At 38.5% G+C, this 23,538-nt stretch overlaps 1 protein-coding gene across 1 annotated transcript in view; it reads right to left on the bottom strand.

Annotated features, from left to right (window-relative positions):
- The window catches only part of Mau2 (Mau2 sister chromatid cohesion factor), a 289,027-nt gene that overhangs the window by 48,277 nt on the left and 217,212 nt on the right, over positions 1–23,538 (bottom strand). Inside the window, exons 12-13 of the mRNA XM_090380613.1 lie at positions 9,403–9,468; positions 3,136–3,263 (exon numbers count right to left, since the gene is read on the bottom strand). Of these exons, the coding sequence (XP_090236739.1) occupies positions 3,136–3,263; positions 9,403–9,468 (194 nt within the window). The remainder of the gene's footprint in view (positions 1–3,135; positions 3,264–9,402; positions 9,469–23,538) is intronic.

Here is a 23,538-nt window from a genome sequence, read left to right as displayed (position 1 = left end):
CCTTCTGCCATTTTCAAACCTTAATAACTCCTCATGTGTGAATGCAGATGCAAAATACTCATTCAGTTTGTTTGTTATCTGAGCAGGATCATCAACAGTGGAACCATCGATATCAAGTGGACCAATCAGATTCATCCCATTCCTTTTAGAGTTTATATAAGTAAAGATTGCTTCAGATTTGGTCCAGATGTGTAAATACAATATTCTAAATCTGGCCACAGCAAAGTTTGATCCTGATCAAACTTCAGGATCATTGTATTTTGAAATTGTGGCATTGTAACAATTTGCAGCTTATCTAACACATATTCAGCAAACTCATCTAAGCAGCATGATGCAGGAATTGTCCATTTATCTGCAATCAGTCTGAATTATAGTGCATTGAATAAAAGGTGTTTTTATGTGCTTTGTTACGTTTTAAAATGAGTGATTTTACTGAGCATCAAATTTGCACCAAATTTTGTTTCAAATTAAGGTAAAGTGAAATAGAAACTCATGAAATATTAAAATCAGTTTTTGGAGAAGATGCTATGTGTTGTTTGAGAACTTTTCAATGGTTTGCGAAGTTTAGAGAGGGCTGCTTGTTAATCGAAGATGATTCTTGCTAATTGCCACCCTTCAATATCAACAACCAATGATTCAATCGCTCTTCTTGTTCATGACCAAATCAAAAGTGATTGAGGTTTAACGAACTGTGAAGTTGATGGTGAAAATGGTATTTCTTATGGGTCAATTCAATCAAATTTTAACAGAAGAATTGGAATGTGATATATTTCGGCCAAGTTTGTGCCTCACCACACATTGGTGAGGCACAAACTTGGCCCATTCTTGCATGTCAGGATTTTCAAGTGCTGACCCACACCTTGTTTGTTTCATCATTACTGGTGACAAATCGTGGGGCTGTAACCTGGAAATAAAGGCCCAGTCTTGTCTCTAAGGCAAAAAGAAGGCAAGATAATCTTGATTAAATTGTTCATTTTCAATTTGTCCCACATGGTCAATCAGTAAACCAGGAATACAATAAAACAATTCTACAATGACTGCACAATGCTATTTGAAGAAAACAGCTGGAGCAGTGGGTTTTGGAATGTGTGCTTGCATTGTGACAATGACTGGGAAAAATTATTCAGGATATGACACAGGAACTATTAGCAATTCCAAAAGAAACCTATCAGGAATGCTTTCAGAAATTGCAGAAGTATCGGAATTAGTGCATACAGTGTCAAGAAGACTACAGCAGGCCCCCGTTATAACGCGGTTCGCTTTACGCTGATTCGCTATAACGCTGTTCTTATATTATAACCCGTATCTGACTATAACGCTGTCACAGATCACTATAACGCTCTTTTACAGATTACATTTTTGACATATTAACGAAATCGTTTCATTTGATGGAGTCGATAGCTTGAAAATGAATACCAAAACAGCATTAAAACGTTTCCCACGCCGACTTGAGAAATTTTCCCACGCTTAGTAAAATTTTCTCGCATGCTAATTTAGTTTCAGTACAGTGACTTGTTACGTAGTTCCGCGATCAACATTTTAAAAAATGATCATGTATATTGCTTGTAATATTTGCGTTATATGCATTTATCCGAAGTCTAGTCATCACTCAGTAGAGTATTAGACATCGTGCGTAACGGAAAGTTTACTTGAACATTGTATCGTAATTAATTCAACCAACGCAGTTACATAAGAGCTAATAATGACTGATAGGAATGAAAAAGCAACAACGTCTGGGCGCAGTACAAAGACTATAAATGTAAGAAAAATACTGAATTTGAAAAGTAAATTAGACGTTTTGAAGCGAATCGATTCCGGTCAACGACAAACGGATGTGTGCCATAATTTAGGACTTGCAACTTTAACTGTAAGAACAATTATAAAAAAATAAAGAATTAATTTTTGCAGCGGGAAAGATAGCTGTTCCACTGCAAGCAACTAGGACTAGGCCGGCTATTAGGATTGAAATGGAAAGACTTTAATTTTATTGAAGATAATATTCCAATGCAGAATTCAGTTAAGTTAAATATTAAAAAAAGAGAGAGAGAGAGAGAGAGAGAAAGAGATTAGCCAATATGATGATCTGAAGAAAACTCGCCTAAAAAAAAAAAAAAAATGTGGAACCATTTAAAACTGGTAAGGGTTTGTTGAATAGATTTAAAATCCAGGGAGAAGCCGCAAGTGCAGATCAAGGAGCCGAAACTTTCAAAAAAGAACTTTTGTTAAAATTATTGAAGAGGGGTATTATGTGTTATACTTCTCAACAAGTTTTTAACATAGCTGAAGCAGGACTTTTGTGGAAACGAATGCTTAAAAGAAGTTTCATATTGAAAGAAGAAAAAAACATGCCAGGTTTCAAAGCGGTGAAGGATCGGTTGACTTTATTGTTGGTTGTAACGCTGCGGGGGATTTAAAATTAATACCCCTTTTAGTTTATTTGGAAGAGGACCAAAGTTCAACTGAAAATCCACACATTTTTCATGATTAAATTCATCAATTAAATTAAATTCATTATTTTAATTGGAATTTTAAATTTACTTTTGATACGCAAGTAGTTACCACATAATTATACGTATGCAATGCAGAATATTTTATATGTGCAAATATTTGAATATTAAATATTTTGACCGACATTTGTGTATCTTTTCATTACTGTTTATTATTCATTAGGAAATATCCTATGGCACTGACCGCAGCTCATAAATACATATGTTACCTTATGGGAATGCGGCGCTCGCTTAGCGCGGATTCACTTAGCGCTCTGTTTTTCCGGAACGAATGATCAGCGTTAAGCGGGGGTCACCTGTACTCCAAAGGAGAACCATTCAACAGCTGGTAAACTTCAATATTTTCCAAATATTAGTTTGGTCAGTTCATGCATACATACATACATACAAACATGACTATCTCAAAGAGATAACTGAATGATTAAAGGAGAGGTGTAGCAAGTGTACAGAGGCTCATGGTGGACTATATGACTATTTTGAATACTGATTTTATGTTTATAAAAACTTCTTTTTCTGAACATTTCCTTTTTTTTTTTTTGTCTCATTACTTTTCAGCTGCACTATAAACACACATAAGGAGCACACAAATATATATAAAGTAATAAATGCCATAAAAAAAAAAACTTACACCAGTGGTAGAGTTTCTGGATTTAGCCTGTTCAGAAGATCAGCTAATTCCTGATCTCTTTTACTTCTTAAGTATACAATAGCCAAATTCAAACTAGCTAAAATCCTCAGTTCAATGGTAGCAGTACTCTGAAAAAGTAATACAAAAGTAGGTAGGTTCCCCTCTACTCTTCCTCCTCTAAATATATAATAGCATTTTACAAAAAAGCATTTAATAACTATAAGTTAATAGTCCTAACTTCAAAAGATTTATGACAACAATTTGAGACAAATTAAAACATTAACAGGTGCATACTCAAAAGAGTAAATAAGTGCTGTGACTCTTTTTAAGACTGACAAAATCCCATTTTTGAAAACTTAGAACACAGCCACAAATCTTTACAAAAATAAAACTTTATTGTGTGAATAGGATACATGATACAAACCTGAACCCTTCCAGGTGATAGAGACTATCTTCAGGTTTTTATTCATTAACCGGAAAATTGTAACAGGCTGCAGCAGCTGGCAACATAATCGTAAAACTGTAATCATGACAGAATTTATCAACCTGGAGAAGACACAGTGCATACTTCGGTTCAACAAACTGCAATCTGCTACCACTGTTGTGTCAATTTTTTTTTTTTTTTTTATGAGAACCCCAAACACGAGAGGTATTATAACCTATAGTACTTAGTACCGTGCTTGGGTTGGAGGTTGAGAAGACGAAAGAAGATATTTGTTGATATTGGACTTGAACTTCTGTAGATTGTAATTTTCAGGAAATACGTATGAAGGAAGGTTGTTCCAGAAAACGGCAGTTGAATGAATAAATGAGGAAGATGAAAAGTTGGTTCTGTGGGTTTGAAGTTGGACAGTAAATGGATGTTGGCTGGTGGCGGCACGTGTTCGGACTGTTTTGAAAGAGAGAGTGGGAATTATAGAAGCCAATTGAGAAGAACAGTGCCCAAGGAAGTATCTGTAGAAGAGGCATGCAGCAGAAACAGTGCGTCTATGAGAAAGTGAGTGGAGAGACTCTGTTAGAGATGAATCATTAATTAACCTAACTGCCCTCTTCTGAATGGAATCAAGAAGCCTGAGAGAGGTTTTGGGGGCACCACCCCAGATGTGGGAACAATATTCCATGGCAGGGCAGATTTGCGATTTATACAGAGTGAGCAGCTGTTTGGGAGAAAAGTAACGCCGAGAGCGAAAGAGAAAACCAAGTTTTTTAGATGTGCAGAGGAAGCAAAATTTGTAATGTGCTTGTGCCAAGAGAGATTAGAAGTCAGGGTAATCCCCAAAAGAGATATATCATTTTGCCTAGAAATCGGAGTGTCACTAAAGATAAGCATAGGAGCAGAAGAATCCTTTTTGCGAGATATAAGACAAGATTGAGTTTTAGAAGGGTTGAAATCAACTAAGTTGTCTTTGCCCCACTGGAGAATTACCTGAAGATTGGCATTTAAGGAATTGGCAGCAGATTTTCGAGAACTTGAAGCTGATTGAGCTGGACAAGGTTTCTCAAAATGGAAAGTTGAATGCAATGTGCTATCATCGGCAAAACTATGGATAGGATTTCCAGTCAATGGAAAAAGGTCATTGATATACAAGAGGAAAAGAGTGGGGGACACCGGCATTAGTGGAGAAGTTAGAAGACAGAGAGCCATCTACCATCGCCCTCAGTGAGCGATCACAGAGAAAACTGGAAAACCAATTACTAAAAACATTTGGCAAACCATAAGATGGAAGCTTGTTTAGAAGACCTTTATGCCAAACACGATCAAAAGCCTTTGAGATGTCAAGAGCAACTACTTGTGTTTCACCGAACCTTTCCATTGAATTAGTCCATAAATGGGTAACATAAGCGAGAATATCACCAGTGGATCGACACTGACGGAATCCATACTGGCGATCGTTGATCAGACGGAAGGTTTCTAGGTAGTTTAAGAGTTGGCGGTTAATTGATTTCTCCATTACTTTAGAAAGAGTAGAAGTAATTGCAATGGGACGATAATTGGATGGGAGGGATTTGTCATCCTTTTTAGGAACTGGCTGGATATGAGCAAATTTCCAAGCAGAAGGAAAAACACCTTTGGAATAAGAAAGTGAAAAAAGGCGGCAAAGAATAGGAGTAAGTTCAGGAGCACAGGTTTTGAGAACAAGTGGAGAAATACCATCAGGACCTGGAGCTTTCTTAGCATCAAGATTCATCAAAATCCTTCTGATATCCTTTTGACGAAAAGACCACAGGAGGCATTGAATGGAGCGTGTTAGGAATGGTGGGAGGTGTTTTACCAAGATCATTAATACATGAGCTGGAAGGAAAATGGGATGCTAGCAGGTCAGCTTTATCCTTGGCTGAAGTGACAACAGAACCATCTGGTTTGGACAGAGGTGGGAGCAGAGATGGGCAAAAGTTGCGGCCAATAGCTTTGGCAAGAGACCAGAATGCTCGGCTACCATTAGGGCAAGAAGCAAGTTTTCTACTCTTAGCCTGTTCAAACTCTAGTTTGGACTGATTAATAACTGCTTTACAATTGTTGCGAGCTTTGGTGTACGCAGAAAATGAAACTGAAGAATTAGAAACAAGCTAATTACGATATGCAACATTCTTCTCTTGGACAGCCTTAGCACATTTATTGGAAAACCAAGGTTTAGATAAAGGACGAGATTTTAAAGTGGAGTGTGGGATAAAGGATTCCATTCCTGCAAGAATAATTTCACTGACACGATCTGAGCAAACGCTGACATCAGAAGTTTTGAAACAGTAATCAGACCAAGGAAAAGAAGAAAAGAAGTCTCGCAGGTCATCCCATTTTGCATTCTTGTAATGCCAAACAATACGAGGTTGGGAATAGTCATGAGATAAAGGTTCCATTGGAGCAGAGACAATCACCAAGTTGTGATCTGAAGTGCCTGAAGGACCTCTCACTTCAACCTTGTACTTAGAAGGGTTGTTTGTGAGAAAAAGATCAAGCGTATTGGCTGTATGATTAGGATTGTCCGGTATTCTTGTAGGTAAATGAACAATCTGTGCTAGGTCATTAGTAATTGCAAACGCCTCAGCATCTCGACCTGCTGGGTCGGTGTGACTAGAAAACGGAAGCCAGCTGGAGTTGTGAACGTTAAAATCACCAAGGAAAATTACCTCACTGTTAGGAAAGTTGGACTGGAGAAAGTCAAGTTGCAAGGAGAGGAATTCAAAGAGCTCCAAGTGATTAGTGGAGTTGGGAGAACGGTAGAGGCAACAGATGAATTTTACACAATGAGGTAGAGAGATTTTAAGCCAGAGAAGATCAAAGAGAGGAGATTCCAAATTGCCAAGTCTCTGACAGGGAATATCAAAACGGACATATGCACAAGTACCACCTTTGAGGCGAAAGGAATCATACAGCAAATAATTTGGACATCTGAGATGAGCAGTAGTTGAATCAACTGATAACTGAGATTCAGTCAGAAAAAGTACATGGGGTTTGGAAGACTGCAAGTGGAAATGGACATCGTTGAGATTAGAATTGAGACCACGTATATTTGTGAAATGAATTAGGAAGTCCTTGGGAGGTTTAGATCTTTTCGCAGATAAGCTTGCTCTATTATTCGAATTTCGAACACAGTTTAAAAAGAATCCACCAGTTATAGACCTACAGTTCTGCAAGGGCACAAACTTCATAAAGGATGCCTGTTTGTACAATCATCCCAGCCAAGATAGAAGCCAAACAAAAGTCAGTGGTTCGTGGAAATTTTATGTAAAGCCTGGGAAAATCCATGCCGGTTTTGAGTTTAACATATCAAGGTCAACAGTATGTAATGTATTATATCACCATGTGAGAATGAATCATGCAAGTTACAGGCCACACAGAAGCTGTTGATCAACAACAAAATGAAAAGGATGGAACTTTGTTGGTAAATTCTACCATGATTATAGTTTTACAATGATGCTGAAGCTTGAAGATATCCACTATCACTTAGAAGTAGTTTCAAGTTTGTCCCATGTATTTATTCATTACCTATTCACCCAACATTTTAGTTTTGTAAAAGAGGTTTGCGGACACCTTATGTTCACAAAATGTGCATAAAATTTGGAGTGAATACATTTAGCATGCAAACCAACAAAAGCCATTGCCTAGCAGTTGAATACTGCCACAAATCATAAAAATATAGATGTAACCAGTTTCATCTAAGCATGGATAATAGTGTTTAGAAACCATAACACATAAAATGTAGTCTGAGAGAGAGAGAGAGAGAGAGAAAAAAAAAAAAAAAAAGAGATTTGAAAGTCGGACCTCTCTTTAACGAACTCCCATGTAGCAATTTTTTTTTTATTTTCCCCTAGTCATTATATTGAAAATAGTTTCCGTACAATGAAGACAATTTTCACATAACGAAATGATTTTGAGAGACCTGGGTATGCATCGTTCGCACTTCTGGCCTTTAGGCAATAGAGCTGATGCTGTAGAAAGCGTGAATTAAGAGCTAAAATGATTAAGAATTAATCCCTTTAGCTTTTAAGAACTTTTTTTTTTTTTTTTTTTTTTTGGTAGTTGTTGGCGCATCGGCTTTTGTGGCCATAGTGCACCTCCCAAGGTTTTTGCAGTACTTTGATCCAAGCCCGAGGTGGGAATCGAACCCGCGACCTTTGGGTTGCCAGGCAGGCACTTTACCCACCCAGCTAGCCCGGTCGGCCTTTTAAGAACTAAAGGGATTAATTCTTAAGAGCAGAAATTAAGAACTAAAACATTCCACAATTTAGTGGTGCCCATAAAACCTATACAATCGCCTCTATTGTACCAAGAAGTCACACTGGTAAACTACTACCTGTGTCCACAGCCATTGGCAAAGATTAAGGCATATCTCCGACACAGACATTGGTTCTGGTCAACCTGTTTTCTACTGTTAGCACCCTATCAGAGAATTAGGAGAGAATGAATTTCCTTTATCCTGGAAATTCACCTGTTGTTTTGCAGAAATGAGTCATCCACAATGGTCACTAAATTTCACCTGTCTCTGTTTACATGGTAGATACAAGGGGTCCCTAAATCAGTTTTGTTTTAGCTGCTGTGAAGTAACCTTACAATGTCTAAGAGGAAATCCTTGAGTGTTGTGGAAAAAGTGGAAGTAAAAAAAGTGGTATTTAAAAAAAAAAAAAAAAAAAAAAAACTTTAAAATTTGGTATCCCTGCCAACAATGTTTCAATGTAGACAAAGCCATTTTTAAGTGGGTGAAGTTGATTCGAGATCAAAACATGCCAATACCAGGGCCATTAATATAAAGAAAAGGCTATGGAGTGCACATCCTTTCTGGGCCATATAACATTCCAACTCCAAAGGGTTGGAATGTTATAGGGACAAATTTAAAAAGTGCCATGGCTTACTCGTTATTTCTGGTGAAAGTGGAGTTGTAATCGAGTTTTTTCCAGTGGGAAAAAAGTTTTTCCCAAAAGAAAAAAAAAAAACAGCTTTGAAAAAAATTATGGACCCATTTCACGAATGTTGATGAAACAGATCTATTTTTTAAACATTTCTTGAACAAGACACTGACTTTTAAAGGTGATAAATGTTTATGTGGTAAAAATAGTAAGGAGAGAATTACAGTCTTGGTTTGTGCAAATATGGCTGGTAATGAAAACTGAAGCTTTTGGTAATAAGCAAAGTAAACAAGCCCAATGTTTCAAAGGAGTAAAAATCGATTGAAAAACAATTCCAGCTAGGTGGAATTGTTTTCAATTGATTTTTACTGTAATCATTTTGCATTAATCTTTTATTCATTTTAATTTCTGGAGAGTATCATATGGAAGTGTTCTAATATCATATTGAGGTAAATTGCTCTTATTTTTCTATAAATATTGATATCAACGTAGAATGTATTGAGTATCATACCTCTGTTATATATTAACAACAAATGCATATACAGGGTGTTTCAATTAAAAGAAATTAAAAGGAATATTTTTCAGTTTAGATGACAACCATTTTTGTCATATTTTAACTGAAATTTGAATTTTATGTTAAAATTGGACTAAATATTACAGTTTAGATTTTATAATTTCTAATTTAAAATTTGCCTATTTAGCTGCTTTTTTTCTCTATGGGAAAATTGTTTCCCATAAAGAAAAAAGGAGAAACAATAAAGAGAAACTATGTGAGTGAAGCTGAGCAATATGAAATTAATGATACTGAAATTATAGAAGATTGTTTATTAGAAAAACTTTCAATTATGCTGAATTTAATGTTAAGGTATAAAGAATAATAAAAATTTAAACCAAATTATTTATATAACAGCACCAAAAACTTACTCTAACAACTGCACCAAATTGTGCTTCTGCTGCTTCCATACAGTTCATTGACATGGCATATAGACCCTATAAACAAAATATAATATTCAGATTAAAATATCTTCACTTGCAATCTAAACTAATAAATATAATGTAGAAAATTCCCCTACCCCACACTAAGGTTACAGATGCTTTTTCTCTTCATCTAACTAGTAATTTCTCAGACTGGCCAAAGAATCGACTATATATTGAGTGGAATTTAAGTGGCAAATAGTTTTCCTAGTGTAAACCAACTACTCTCTAGAGCAAGGTATTTCCAATCTTTTTCTGATCATGATATCCTTAAAATCTAAATCTTTCATAGGACCCTAATGTTTTCAAAAACAGTTATTATTCAAAACAAGTTAAAAACAGAATATGCATACAAATTAAATAAAAAAAATTAATGATAATAAATTAACAGGACATTTTCCGAAACTATGGGCCACATTGTAAAAATCGCCACAGTTCCATGGAATACCCTTTAAAAAAACCAATGCTCTATTGACAGCTCTGTATCGTGGTTATTTCTTAATTCATATTAAAATATTGTTAATGTACAGCAAAATCACTGCAATTTTTCTCTTACATTCTTTCTACACTCTCACATTAAAAAAACAAAAAATAAACATAACAAAGATCATAAAATAAACTCTAAAATTCTCATGAACTCCAACAAGTTAGTAGTAGTAGTAGTAGTGGCACATGATGCAAGAAAGTAAGTGTAGGAGCTTATGCAGCATCAGCCAAAAAAAAAAAAAAAAAAAAAATCACACCATTCCCTCCAAATGCCTGTCCAGTTCCTCCTTAAATTTATTTAACCTATCAACTTCCACAACGACAGATGGAAGTTTGTTCCAGCAATTAACCACCCGCTGGCTAAAGGCAAATTTCCGCACATCTATTCTACATCTGTCCTTTCTTAATTTGAACTTATGTCCCCGTAGGTTGGTAATCTGAACAAGTGGAAGGATCCCATCAGAATTCAGTGTGCTCAACCCATTCAAGGCCTTATAGACCTCAATCAGATCACCGCGCAGGTGCCTAGTCTCCAGCCACTGCAATTTGCAGAACTTAAGCCTATCTTGGTAAGAGAATCCCTTCATTCCCCTCACCAATCGTGTTGCTCTTCTCTGTACACGCTCAAGCAAATCTACATCCTTCCTAAAATGAGGCCTCCAGACCTGTACGCAGTACTCAAGGCGTGGCCTGACCATTGCCTTATACAGAGGGACAATCACCTCTTTTTCCCTGCTAGCAAAATTCCTATATATCATTGACAAAACCCCATGACCCGCCCTAGCAGCCTGTCTGCACTGCTCAGAAAACTTCATATCTGACTGCACAATTACTCCCAGGTCTTTTTCATTTTCTACCACCTTAAGTGTAGTACCACACAGTTGGTACGTTTCTCTGGGGTTACTTTTACCCATATGCAGTACTTTGCATTTGTCAAGGTTGAACTTCAGTTGCCACTTCTTAGCCCATCTGCCCAAATTATCTAGATCCTGTTGCAGTAGCACACTGCCATTACTGTCATTAACAACCCTGCCAACCTTTGTGTCATCTGCAAACTTCGACATTAAGCCTGATATACCTTCATCAATATCATTGATAAATACACAAAACAACAGTGGACCCAACACCAAACCCTGTGGGACTCCACTAATAACATTAGTCCACGAAGAGCAGCACCCATTGATTACCACCCTCTGTCTTCTCCCACTTAACCATCCTTTTATCCATTGTAGCAACTTACCCTTAATACCATTCTGCTCCAATTTGTACAGTAGTCTTTCATGCGCAACAGTGTCAAAAGCTTTCCTGAAATCCAAGTATATGATATCAAAATTATTTTTTGCATCCAGTTCCTTTGTGACCACATCATAATAACCAATCAAATTTGTCAGACAAGACTTTCCCTTAACAAACCCATGCTGTGTTTGAATTATTGCTGCAGTCTTGTCTAGATGATCCTGCAATGCATCTTTAACCAGCGACTCCATTATTTTACCCGGAACAGAAGTTAAACTAAGTGGTCTGTAATTACTCGTGTCACCCTTCGATCCACCTTTGTGAATTGGGGACACATTTGCACATCTCCAGTCCGTGGGAACCTCCCCTGAGTCCAAGGATGCTCTCATAATTATGGCTAAGGGTTCGCTTAGTTGCTTTGCTGCCTCCTTTAAAATAACTGGATAGATCCCATCCACCCCAGGTGCCTTTCTTGTGTTTAACTTCAACAATTTCTCCTCCACTTTGCTCTCAGTTATTACAAAATCATTAAGCACACTGCTACAATTTGATAACCTTCTTCCATTTTCAAATTGTAATAATTCCTCACGTGTGAATGTAGATGCAAAATACTCATTCAGTTTGTTTGCTATCTGAGCAGGATCATCAACAGTCGAACCATCGATGTCAAGTGGACCAATCATATTCATTTTAACCCCTTCAAGATTTCTCGTAATCCGCCTTCGCCTGCCGAACCTCCTTTGTGACCTGATTACAGACTAACTTATATCTGCCACAGGCTTCTGCATCACCTGATAATTTATATGCATCCCATGCATTTTTCTTCTCTGTCACGAGTCTCATTAGTTCATTTGATAACCATTTAGGCCTAAACCTTGAACGATATTTCTTAATCGGTATATAAAGTCTAGTAGCTTCCACGATTAATTCTTTGAATGCTTCCCACTTAGAATTTACTGTTTGTAACATCGTCAGTTGATCCCACTGTACAGAACTTAAAAACTGTCTGAGACCACTGTACTCCCCTTTACGGAAGCAAAAACCCTTTCCTTTACCCCTGACGGTAGTTACCTCTTTGAGTAAATCCCACTTCAGCACACTGTGATCACTGCCACCTAGTGGTTCCTTTATCTGCAAATTCTTAATACACAAATGATCACTGCTGATAACCAGATCAAGAGTATTACTCTCTCTGGTTGCCTCTCGAACATGCTGCTGCAGAAAACAATCATCCAATAAATCCACAAAACTCTGAGTAGTGTGTGAGTGACCAACCCACAAGTTCCAGTCAATATCTGGGAAGTTAAAATCCCCCATTATAAGACATTCAGATTTACTGGCCCACTCTATTTCTCTGTACAATTGTTCATTGTACTCATTCAAGTCATTAGGCCTATAACACACTCCTACTCTTATTTTTCCTTTCGCAGTGCTTATCTCACACCAAACTGACTCAACAGAGCACTGTTCATCTATATTAACTGGGTGCACTTCCTTTGATTTTATGTTTTTCTTAATTAACAGCATAACACCCCCTCCCTTTCTGTCCTGTCTATCCTTTCTGTACACATTGTACTCCCCAAATTCCAGTTCTGCATTCCTTATATCTTTGTGACACCACGTCTCTGCTATCCCAACAATATCCGCCTTTGATGTCTTGACCAACACTTCAAATTCATCAAATTTATTTACTATACTTCTAGCATTGGTATACATGCAAGCATACATGCTCCTATGCCTATTCCTTGTTACCCTAACACATCCCATATACCCAACTATTCCATGATGACTGCCATCCGTCCCTGAAACCCCCAACACCCCTCGCTCCAGGTCGCTTCTTATTCTAATAGAAGTTGTGCAAGAATCACCTTCACCTCTGCCTGCGGTTACTGTTAAACTATTAGTCTTTGTATCCCCCCAAACTAGCAGTTTTCCGACCCACCTAACACTGCCTCGATAGCATCAGCAAATATTCTTGCACCCTTTCTATTAAGTGTATCCCATCCCTGTAGAAGCAATCTCTCCTGTTAACAAGTACAGTCCAGGCTGAAAAAAATTCTACCCCTTGAAGTTCTGACAGAACCCTGTGGTTCCAAAGAACCCAGTTTGAAAACCCATGTTCTATATCAAGTTCATGTTCCATACCAAAAAGGTATAATTGATGTAATATCCATATTTGTATTTTTTGAATTGCACATCACACGTTTTCTGAAGGGTAAATTTTATGGATGACAACAATCACATCATGTTACAAAATAGCCAGTTGATCTTTCCCACAATGTATTGTTCAACAACTATACCAAATAATAGGTTTTATGTTTATGAAACATAAATTAGACAATTTTAAAGATAACAGCCAGAGTTATCTTTATGTATGAAATCGATCTAATTTTCCTAAGTAAGCTCTATGCTCATTTTCAGTGGCAACTACAATAGCTAAAACCTGTCTGGATAATAAATTTCAATAAGTTATAAAAAACTACCATCCACAAATATTACCTATTTTACCATCCACAAATTTCACTTATCATAGAATGGAAAGGAAGGCATTACTGTGCCTTCCTTTCCATTCTATGATAAGTGAAAAAAGCAACAATAACATTCTTGATTTCAATAACATTCTAGTAGTTAAAAAACAACAATAACATTCTTGACCCCCAACTACAAAGTAGAGATTTTGAGACTGCCATAACTACATGGGGAAAATATGCTCAAGTAAACAAAGAGGATGTGATGCAATACCACAGGTGTTATACTATACAAGCAAATCACAGTAACCTTCAAATACCAAAATGAGGTCACTTAGAGCCAAAAGATGATTTGTGAATTCCAGAATTTTACTGATAATTGATTTTTATGATAGAATTTTGTATTCTACTGTTTATGAATGCATTTCATGCAACAAAAATATTCCGTATACAGGGTGTGAGGTCACACATGCACATCATGCTTCTGATAAATAGCCATGAAAAACTAAATCTGAATTTATTAGAAAATGTATACTTTTTATTTATGACTAATAATATTCATATAGCATTAGTATTGAAAAATTATGTAAGGAAGCAAGTTTATAAAGCATCAGCCAAAAAACTTACCCACATTTGTCCATTTCCTCTAATAATTTGTTTAATCCTTTAAATTTATCCAAATTGGTCACTTTCACAACACCAGAAGGAAATTGGTTCGAACAATCAGTTACTCTCTAGCTGAAAACACATTTTTGAACATCTATCCTCCAGCCATCCTTTTCCAATTTAAATTTATGGTCCCTTGTGCTTGTTGTTTTTCTGAGAAAAAGGAAGAAGTCAGTATTTAGTTTACTCAATCCATTTAAAATCTTAAACACTTTAATCAGGCCTCCTTGCAAGTGCCTAGTTCCCTAAATGAGCAATTTCAGAAGCCCAGGTTGTTGTTTTTTTTTTTTTTGTACCACTGACAAATCATTGCTCTTCTCCACATTATTTCAAAAAGATCTACATCCTTCTTAGAATGAGGCTCCAAAACTACATTCTGTTTATACTGGAAAAATTCCTGGATATCATTAATAGATGAACAGTCCTAGCAAAACCTGTCTGCATTGTTAAGAAAACTTCATGTTGGACCATGGAGTTTTCTTGAATACTGCCCAAATTTTATTCTGGTATTAATGTTACCGCAAATCAGGTAATCTTGTATTTTTCAATGTTAAATTTCAACTGCCAATTTTCAGCATCTTTCTAATCTTCCAAGTCTTGTTGGAATAGTATATTGTGAATACTTTCATCAATCACCATGTCCACCTTTGTATCATAAGCAAACAGAGATATTAAAGGCCCTGTGGAACCCCATTCATATTAGTTCACAAAGAGCAGTTGCCATTAATACACAGCCAACCATCACTTCAGTTATAGCAGTAACTTGCCTTCAATGCCACACTACTTCAATTTGTATACAACAGTCATTCATGTAATAATATCAAAAACTTTAGTGAAATCTAAGTATATGATTTCAAAATTATATTTTCATCTAGTTGCTTCGTGACTACCTCATAGTAGTTAAAAAGACTAATTGGACAAGATATGCTATAACAAATCCATGCTATGCCTGCCACATAGCTGCATTCTCACTAAGATAATCTTGCACCACTGAACTATTGACTCCATTATTTTTCCCTGGCATAGAAATTAAACTTACAGGTTTGTAATTACTAACTGTGCCCTTCCAATCCCCCCTTCATGATAAAAAAATGCATTTGCATATCTCCATTTTGTAGGAACATACCCTGAATACAAGAGTAATGCACAATTACTCACATGCATGTAACATAAGGAAGGGGGGATTTATAATGTACACTTGTTGTACTACCAATTAACACATCTAATATAATTTTTCTGGCGTTTTCAATCTGGAGATGGACAAAGTGATGACAGTCGTTTCTGGCAATAATGTGCGATGGAGTTCCTGTTCGAATCGGATGATCAGTGGGCTACATCTATCCATCGAAAAATCCTGGCAGTCTATGAGGACCAGTTTCCTGGTCCTCACAGACTGCCAGAGTAATGTTCAAAGGAAGCTTCAATGGTTTTGGGAAGGTGATTTCGACATCCAGGACAAACCATGAGTCGGAAGACCAACATCTGTCACAAACAGTGAAAACAAAGAACTCACTGACCAGCTCATTCAAAATGACAGGTACATAAACACCAGACAAGTCACAGGCACTGCAAAACTGTCAAAGGGAAGTATTTTTACCATCATCAACAGACAGGGGTACATAAAAATCTGTTCTTAGTGGGTGTCTAAGCTGCTTACATGAGAGATGAAGGCCGCAAGGAAAGAGATCTGTGAAGATCTTCTTGGGAGGTTTTTTTTGCTGACAGTTCTGAGTGCTTTAAAGGGATCATCACATGTGATGAAACATGACTCTTCCATTATGACCCACAAACCAAATGACAATCCATGAAATTGGCACACCTGACATCACTGTAAACAAAAAGCCAAAACTTTAAAAATCATCAACAAAACTAATGACCACCTCTTCTTGAATAAAATTGGCACCATTTTTATTTATGTCTTGGAAAGTGGAACAACCATTAACAAAGAAAGATACTTCTTGTCCCAGGAAAAAAAGCTTAATTGGGCTCTGAAAACTAAAAGACCTGAACTGAATCGGCAGGACATCAAGTTTCATCAGGACAACACAGAGCTGCAAACAGCACAGATGACATTAGCATTAGCATTAGTAGAGGCATTTTATGCAAGAAAGCAAGCTTATGCAGCATCAGCCAAAAAAAAAAAAAACCACTTCCTTTGACATTGTCAAAGATCACCCAGGTAGGGTAGAACATAACTTAACCCACCCTATAGCATGACATGGAGCATCAGATTTTTTATTGTTTGGTAGACTGAAGGCATACCACCTGTGGAACCATTTCTGACACTAAACACTGGTATAAACATCAGCCTCCTGCTATTTATCAAAGTGCATGCAATGCCTGGAAAGAACACGAGAAAATGCAGCCAGTGAGGTGGTTCTTATATTGAGTGATATTTTCACAAAGTTGAAACCTTTATTTTATGAATTTCTTCCTAACTGGGGGGGGGGTATCCACCCGTGATGGGTATTGCTACCACGTACACAGGGTGGTTGTACGTGGTAGCAATGACTGACTACTCTCTGATACTCTCTGACTATAATATAGGTGTTCAGGATTGCAATTTTCTGGAGTTCCTTGTAGGTGTTCTCTGGGAGACCTATTGTTGCTAGGCTGTTATGTAGGGTCTTTGGCACCATACTGATGGTTAACACAATGATCGGGATGGTTGTTATTTGTTGCATATGCCACATCTTCTTGATCTCCTGTCTTGGGTTCGTGTACTTCCAGATTTTTTTTTCTCATGCGTTTTCTGGCCAGTGTTGGGCACTGCTATGTCAATCAGATAGGTAGTCTTTTCCTTCTTGTCAACAAGGGTTATGTACAGTTTGTTGTGCGGGATTGTTTTCTTAGTTATTATGGCGCTGTATCAGTACAGCTTGCGGGTTGGGGTCTCTAATACTATCTGGGGTTTGTATTTGTAATACAGTAAACTTTCTTTGATCAACTGCCATTTTCTTGCTAGCTTCTGATGTATTAACCTGGCTACCTGGTCATGTCTATGAGTGTACTCCGGCTGGGTGATCACCTTGCATCCCGTGGTGATGTGTTGGATCATTTCTGAGGCCGGCTGTCATCTGATACTCCAGGCTCCTTGGCAATGTATTTGCTATAGTTTCTGGTGTTGATTACCCAGTCTTGGATGGCAATAATGAATTCTTCAGTCTTGGGGAAGAGCGTCCCACTCGTGAGCCGAGCCATGCATTGGAAGCAATTTTATATATGTGGTCTTGATGGAGGTCATTGTAGTGAATGCCGTGGAGTGCCTTCTTTGTCCATCTTTCTAGCTTTGTTTGTGCCATCTAGATGGGAAGGGACTCCACACTTAGGTTGAGAGTTGAGTGGGGTATACCATTTTATCTTCCTTAAGGCATTGTAGAGTACTGCTGCATTTTTCTGGAAGTAATCCTTCAGGTTAGCTATCGCTGTTTTCAGTTGCTCGATGAGGTCTATCAGACCCCTTCCTCCCTCTTGCTGAGCTATTGTCAATCTCTCCATGCCTGACTTTTGGTAGTGTTGGCAGCTCTTGGTCATCATTGTCCTTGTCTTTCTCATGATATCCTCGAATCTATGATCCCTTCAGGATCATAGCACTGAGACTGTATAGGTGTTTATGACTTTAACTGTGTTCCCTTTTCAGCTTTCCTTTCAGCAGGCTTGAGTCGCTGGTAGTATTTTTCGGTCAGGCAGGCCTTGATTTCCTTGTGCTGTAACTGCTGAGCCTGCATCATTCCCAAGTATTTGTAAGTCTCTCCCTCTGTCATGGCTTCGATCTCTTTACCAGTCTGCAGTTCAGTTTCGGCCAACTAATATCCCCTGATGCAATCCATCGATCTTGCATTTGTCTAGACCAAATTCCATCCTGATATCATTGCTGAATTCTTTGGTGATCCAGAGTAGTTGCTTCTCTTTTACTGCATAGAGCTTAATGTCATCCATATACAACAGGTATTATTATTATTATTATTATTATTATTATTATTATTGCTCTTATATTATTTCTCCCTGATTGGGGGATTCCGCTCCATGATGGGTACTGCTACCAAGTAAACAGGGTGGTTCTAATGTCTGGTGTTACTGTTGGTCTAAGAACTCTCTGACTATCCTACAGGTGTTCAGGATGGTGATTTTCTGGAGTTTCTTGTAGGTGTTCTCTGGGAGACCCATTGCTGCTAGGCTGCTATGTAGGGTCTTTGGCACCATACCGGTGGTTGCCACAATGATCAAGATGGTCGTTACTTCTTGCATATGCCACATCTCCTTGACCTCATGTCTCAGGTTCGTGTACTTTCTAATTTTTTCCTCATGGGTTTTCTAGACATTGTTAGTGTTGGGCACCGCTATGTCAATCAGGTAGGTAGCCTTTACCACCTTGTCCACAAGGGTTATGTCCAGTCTGTTGTGTGGGATGGTCTTATCTGTTGTTATGGCACGGTCCCAGTACAGCTTGTGGGTTGGGGTCTCTAGTACTGCCTGGGGTTCATACTTGTAGTATGGTACACTTTCTTTGGTCAACTGGTATTTCCTCACTAGCTTCTGATGTATTATCCTGGTTACCTGGCCGTGACTTGTACTCAGTCTGGGTAATCACCTTGCATCCCCCCCCCGTTTTGGATTGTTTCCGAGGTCAGGTGGCATCATTGACATGTAATCTGACATTTTGGGCTCCATTGTGATGTATTTTCTATAGTTTCTGGTGTTGATTACCTGGCCTTGAATGGAGAGCATGAATCCTTCAGTCTTGCGGAAGGGCATCCCGCTTGTGAGCCATGCATTGGAAGCAATGTGATCTTGATGGAGGTTATTGTAGTGTCTTCTTTGCCCATCATTCTAGTTTTGTTTCTTGTGCCATCTGGGCAGGAGAGGGCTCCTCACTTAGGTTGAGTGGAGTATACCACTTATCTATCTTCCTTACGGCCTGGTGGAGTGGTGCTGTGTTGTTCTTGAAGTAATCCTTCAGGTTAACTATTGCTGTTTTCTGTTGCTCTATCAGGCCTCTTACTCCCTCTTTCTGAGCTATTGTTAGTTTCTCCACTGCTGACTTCGGGTAGTGTTGGCGGCTCTTGGTCATCATTGTCCCTGTCTTTCGCATGATATCCTCTAGCTCAGTGTTAGTCCAATCTATGACCCCAATGGAGTATGTTAGTACTGGAGCAGCATAGGTGTTTATGGCTTTAACTGTGTTCCCTCCATTCAATTTTGCTTTCAGCAGGCTTCTGAGTCTCTGATGATATTTTTAAGTCAGGCACTTCTTGATTGATTTCCTTGTGCTCTAACTGCTGAGCCTGCATCATCCCTAGGTATTTGTAGGTCTCTCCTCCTGTCATAGCTTCGATCTCTTTACCAGTCAGCAGCTGATAGTTTCGGATGACTAATTTTTCCTGGTGCAGTGTGTGGGTCTTACATTTGTCCAGACCAAATTCCATCCTGATGTCCTTGCTGAATTCTTCGGTGATTCAGAGTAGTTGCTGCATAGAGCTTGATGTCATCCATGTACATCAGGTGGGTGAGGATGTACAGGTTCTTTCTTCCTTCTTTGAGGTTATATCCATATTTGCTGCTGTTAAGCATGGTGGATAACAGGTTGAGTGCTAGACAGAACCACAGTGGGCTCAAAGCATCTCTCTGAAAGATTCCTCTTCTGATAGGGATTGGTCTGGTTGTGATGTTCTCAACCTTAATGGTAGTACTCCATTTTGTCATTGTTGCTCCTAGGAAGTTTGTCACTATTGGATTGACCTTGTAGATCTTCAGGGTCTCTATTAGCCAGCTATGAGGTACGGAGTCGAAGGCCTTGCAGTAATCGATGTAGGCCGTGTATAGGTTGCGGTACTTCTTGTAGGCTTGCTCCATAACTGCGGCATCTATGGTTAATTCCTTCTTGCATCCTATGCAATCATAGCAGTCACTAGGATTAATGGAAAAGAAACAAGGGACCAGCAGCAGAAGAACCGAAAACAGAAGGAACCGCTAGCTTGGGAAAGAAGACTTCAGCAGAAGATAGAAGAATTAAGAGTCAAGATAGGTCACCTTTCCAATCAATTTCTTACTTCTATTACCCTGTTGGTACTGGGTCAACTGACCTATCTTGACTCTTAATTCTTCTATCTTCTGCTGAAGTCTTCTTTCCCAAGCTAGCGGTTCCTTCTGTTTTCGGTTCTTCTGCTGCTGGTCCCTTGTTTCGTTTCCATTAATCCTAGTGACTGCTATGGCAGCACAGTATATAGCTGTATGGATAGCCTCCAGAATTGCACCATTGTTGTGAAGTTAATGTGGTATTATTTTCCAAATGAGGTGATCTGTTACTCTCCACAGGATTTTATTTGGACTGTTTGTTTGTTTGTTTGTTATTTGGTTTTTAGGAGCATTAGCAACTAAGGCCATATTGCTCCGGGATATGCGGTGGGCATTCCCCAACCTTTCCGCATCCTCCATATTTGGTGGTGACGGGCTCGAACCCTGGTCTAATCAAGAAGCATGTGCTACGCACTGCTGCTCCTTCCCACCTGGCAAGGGAGACGCCTTATTTGGACTCTGCTTAGGTATCACATGGGTTCTTGTGGTGTCCATTCCTTTGGATTCTATTAGGGCCTTCTTCCACTCGTCTTCTATTCTGGATATCACAACTTCATCTCTTTCCACTTCAGCTACTCTGGGTTGTATTTCTTCTTGATCTTTCTCCTCTGGTTCCGTAGTATGCTGTTCCTCCTCTGGTTCCATATTGACCATATTCTTTGTTCTTTGTAGTTGATCGCCCACATCCTGCTTGATTTTTCCCAATATGGCAGGGAGCTATTAGATTCTTTGTGATCATAGTCCTTCTTTGGTTTACTACTCGCTGTTCGGTGACCTGGAAATCCGGGAATTGTTCCAACCACGATATATAGTCGCGACCTGTACATTGTCATATCGGTCTCTAGCATGGTTATTTCATAGAATGCACACATGATGTACATATTCATTTCGATGCTCCACTTCATGTGCTAGTGTCTTCTTCCTTCCTGGGTGGTCACTAGCACAGTTGCGCAGGAAGCACTTCCAGTTGGTGGGGCTGGGTGGTCTTGCCCTTATTATTAATTATTATTATTATTATTATTATGGCTAAATACAACTGATTTTACTTTTGAATAAAATAAAATCTATCTATCTCTATACTGTGTATATACAGCCACTCCCCAATTTACGTAAGGGTTGTGTTCTGCTGAACTCTATGTTAGTTGAATTTTACATAAGTCGGAATTTCCCTAAATACTTATGCAGCACTTGCAACTATGCATGATGAATTTGATTGAAGCGAAAAAGAAATGTTCGATGAACATGAAAATAGAAATATTCATTCAATTTTTTTTTTATCTCATGCGCAGGAAAAATTACAAAAGTATATAAAATTATAAAAAGAGAGAGGAGACAGGCATAACGTCAGCAAGTTTTACCTTTCGAGCATCGTTGCCAAAATTAACCCTCCAGCTGATAAGTATGCCACTGCAAAAGTTGAGGGCTGTGTAGATTTAGAAAAAACCGCACAATCACCCCAGGTCTTTTTCACTTTCCACTTCCCTGAGTGTAGTACCACACAGTTGGTACGTTTCTCTTCATTTATTGCTACCCATATGCAGTACTTTGCATTTTTCAATGTTAAACTTTAGTTGCCACTTCTCAGCCCATTTGCAAACTTATCTAGATCCAGTTGGAGTAGCATACTGTCTTTACTGTCGTTAACAACCCTGCCAACCTTTGTATCATCTGCAAACTTGGACATTAAACCTAATATACCTTCATCAATATCATTGATAAATATACAAAACAACAATAGGCCCAACACCGAACCCTGGGGAACTCCATAAGTAACATTAGTCCATGAAGAGCAGCGCCCATTGATTACCACCCTCTGTCTTCTCCCATACAACCATCCTTTTATCCATTGTAGCAACTTACCCTTAATACCATCCTGCTCCAATTTGTACAGTAGTCTTCCATGTGCAACAGTATCAAAATCACATAAACCTGAATCTATGCGTATAACTTTCACCTTACTACAGCTTCTCTCTGTGATTCATAGTTTTCCAAGCCTTTGATCTCACAATGTCTTTGTATCACTGAAAATACCATACAAACTCTTTCTCTCTTTCACTTCCTATCTACCACTGTTTCCTTTCTACAATAACGTATACAGCTCAACCTAACTCATGGAACTGACAGAGTTAACTAGATATAGTTAACTCTGTCAGTTCCATGTGTATTCTAGCTATTAAACAGATTCAATATCCTGGGGACTTACTTTTCCTGGTCCTTCTCTTTATTGCCGTGAGTTGGGAACCCTCTGCTCCTGATCTTCTGCTCATGGCTTTCTTCCTTTGTCTTAGCTCACAGACCCTCCTGGCATTCCTCGCTGTAGGCACTAGGGGTCCTCCATTTTGGGAAGTCAGGTAGTCTATGGTCTGCATCCTTCCATTAGTTCTCTTATAAGGAAGAGGCTCATGCTTCTGATGCCTTCTTCCGACCACCCATCAGAATTTCTTCTCACTTTCTGGCAACTATCATCACTTCTCTGCACTATTACACCAAAGTACCTGCACTTCTACATAACTTTACTTTCCTTTAATCTTTTCCTTCACTTTTAACTTCTTCACCCAATGAACTGCTCTGAAACTTTTCTCACTCTTGTCACCCTCACTCCAAAATTTTTTCTCCCTTCCATGCGTACAGTAGTCTTCCATGCTCTCCTTGCATTTCTCCTTTTCTTTCCACCTCTCCCTCCTTTTTCTTGACCAATCATTTTCATTTTCTCCTTTCTAATTTGCTCAAGTCTCAATCTTTGTGCATGACATGTCCTGTATGGCCAGGCCATCCTTCCCCAGAATTACAAGTGTTGGTGGCAGAACTGTTTCCCTCAGTGGCTTTCCGTGACATTCACTTCTCTTAATCTCTTTGGTTCCGTGTTTTGCCAGCACTGGCAGCTTTTCCATTTAAAGTGCATTTCAGGGTCAGTTTCTTTGTTCCAACCCAAAACTTAAGGTACTTGACAATACCATGGTCACAGTCTCTTTTCTCTCCCGAAGTACAGCAATTTTGGTGACAGAGGTGTTTTTCCTCCACGATCATTTCTAAACTATCCATCCTTTTATCTTCACCATACCATGATTTATTCAAGTCACGCACTTATAGTTTTAAGAAACATTTCGGGGACAGTGCCTTTATTCCAACCCCAACTTATCCTATAGGCCATTAC

This window comes from Mastigoproctus giganteus, chromosome 9, assembly GCF_048544385.1.
Source record: "Mastigoproctus giganteus isolate SK-2022 chromosome 9, ASM4854438v1, whole genome shotgun sequence".
Classification (NCBI taxonomy): domain Eukaryota; kingdom Metazoa; phylum Arthropoda; class Arachnida; order Uropygi; family Thelyphonidae; genus Mastigoproctus; species Mastigoproctus giganteus.
The sequence above is the reverse complement of the archived record's forward strand: the minus strand, read 5'-3'. Positions and strand labels throughout refer to the sequence as shown.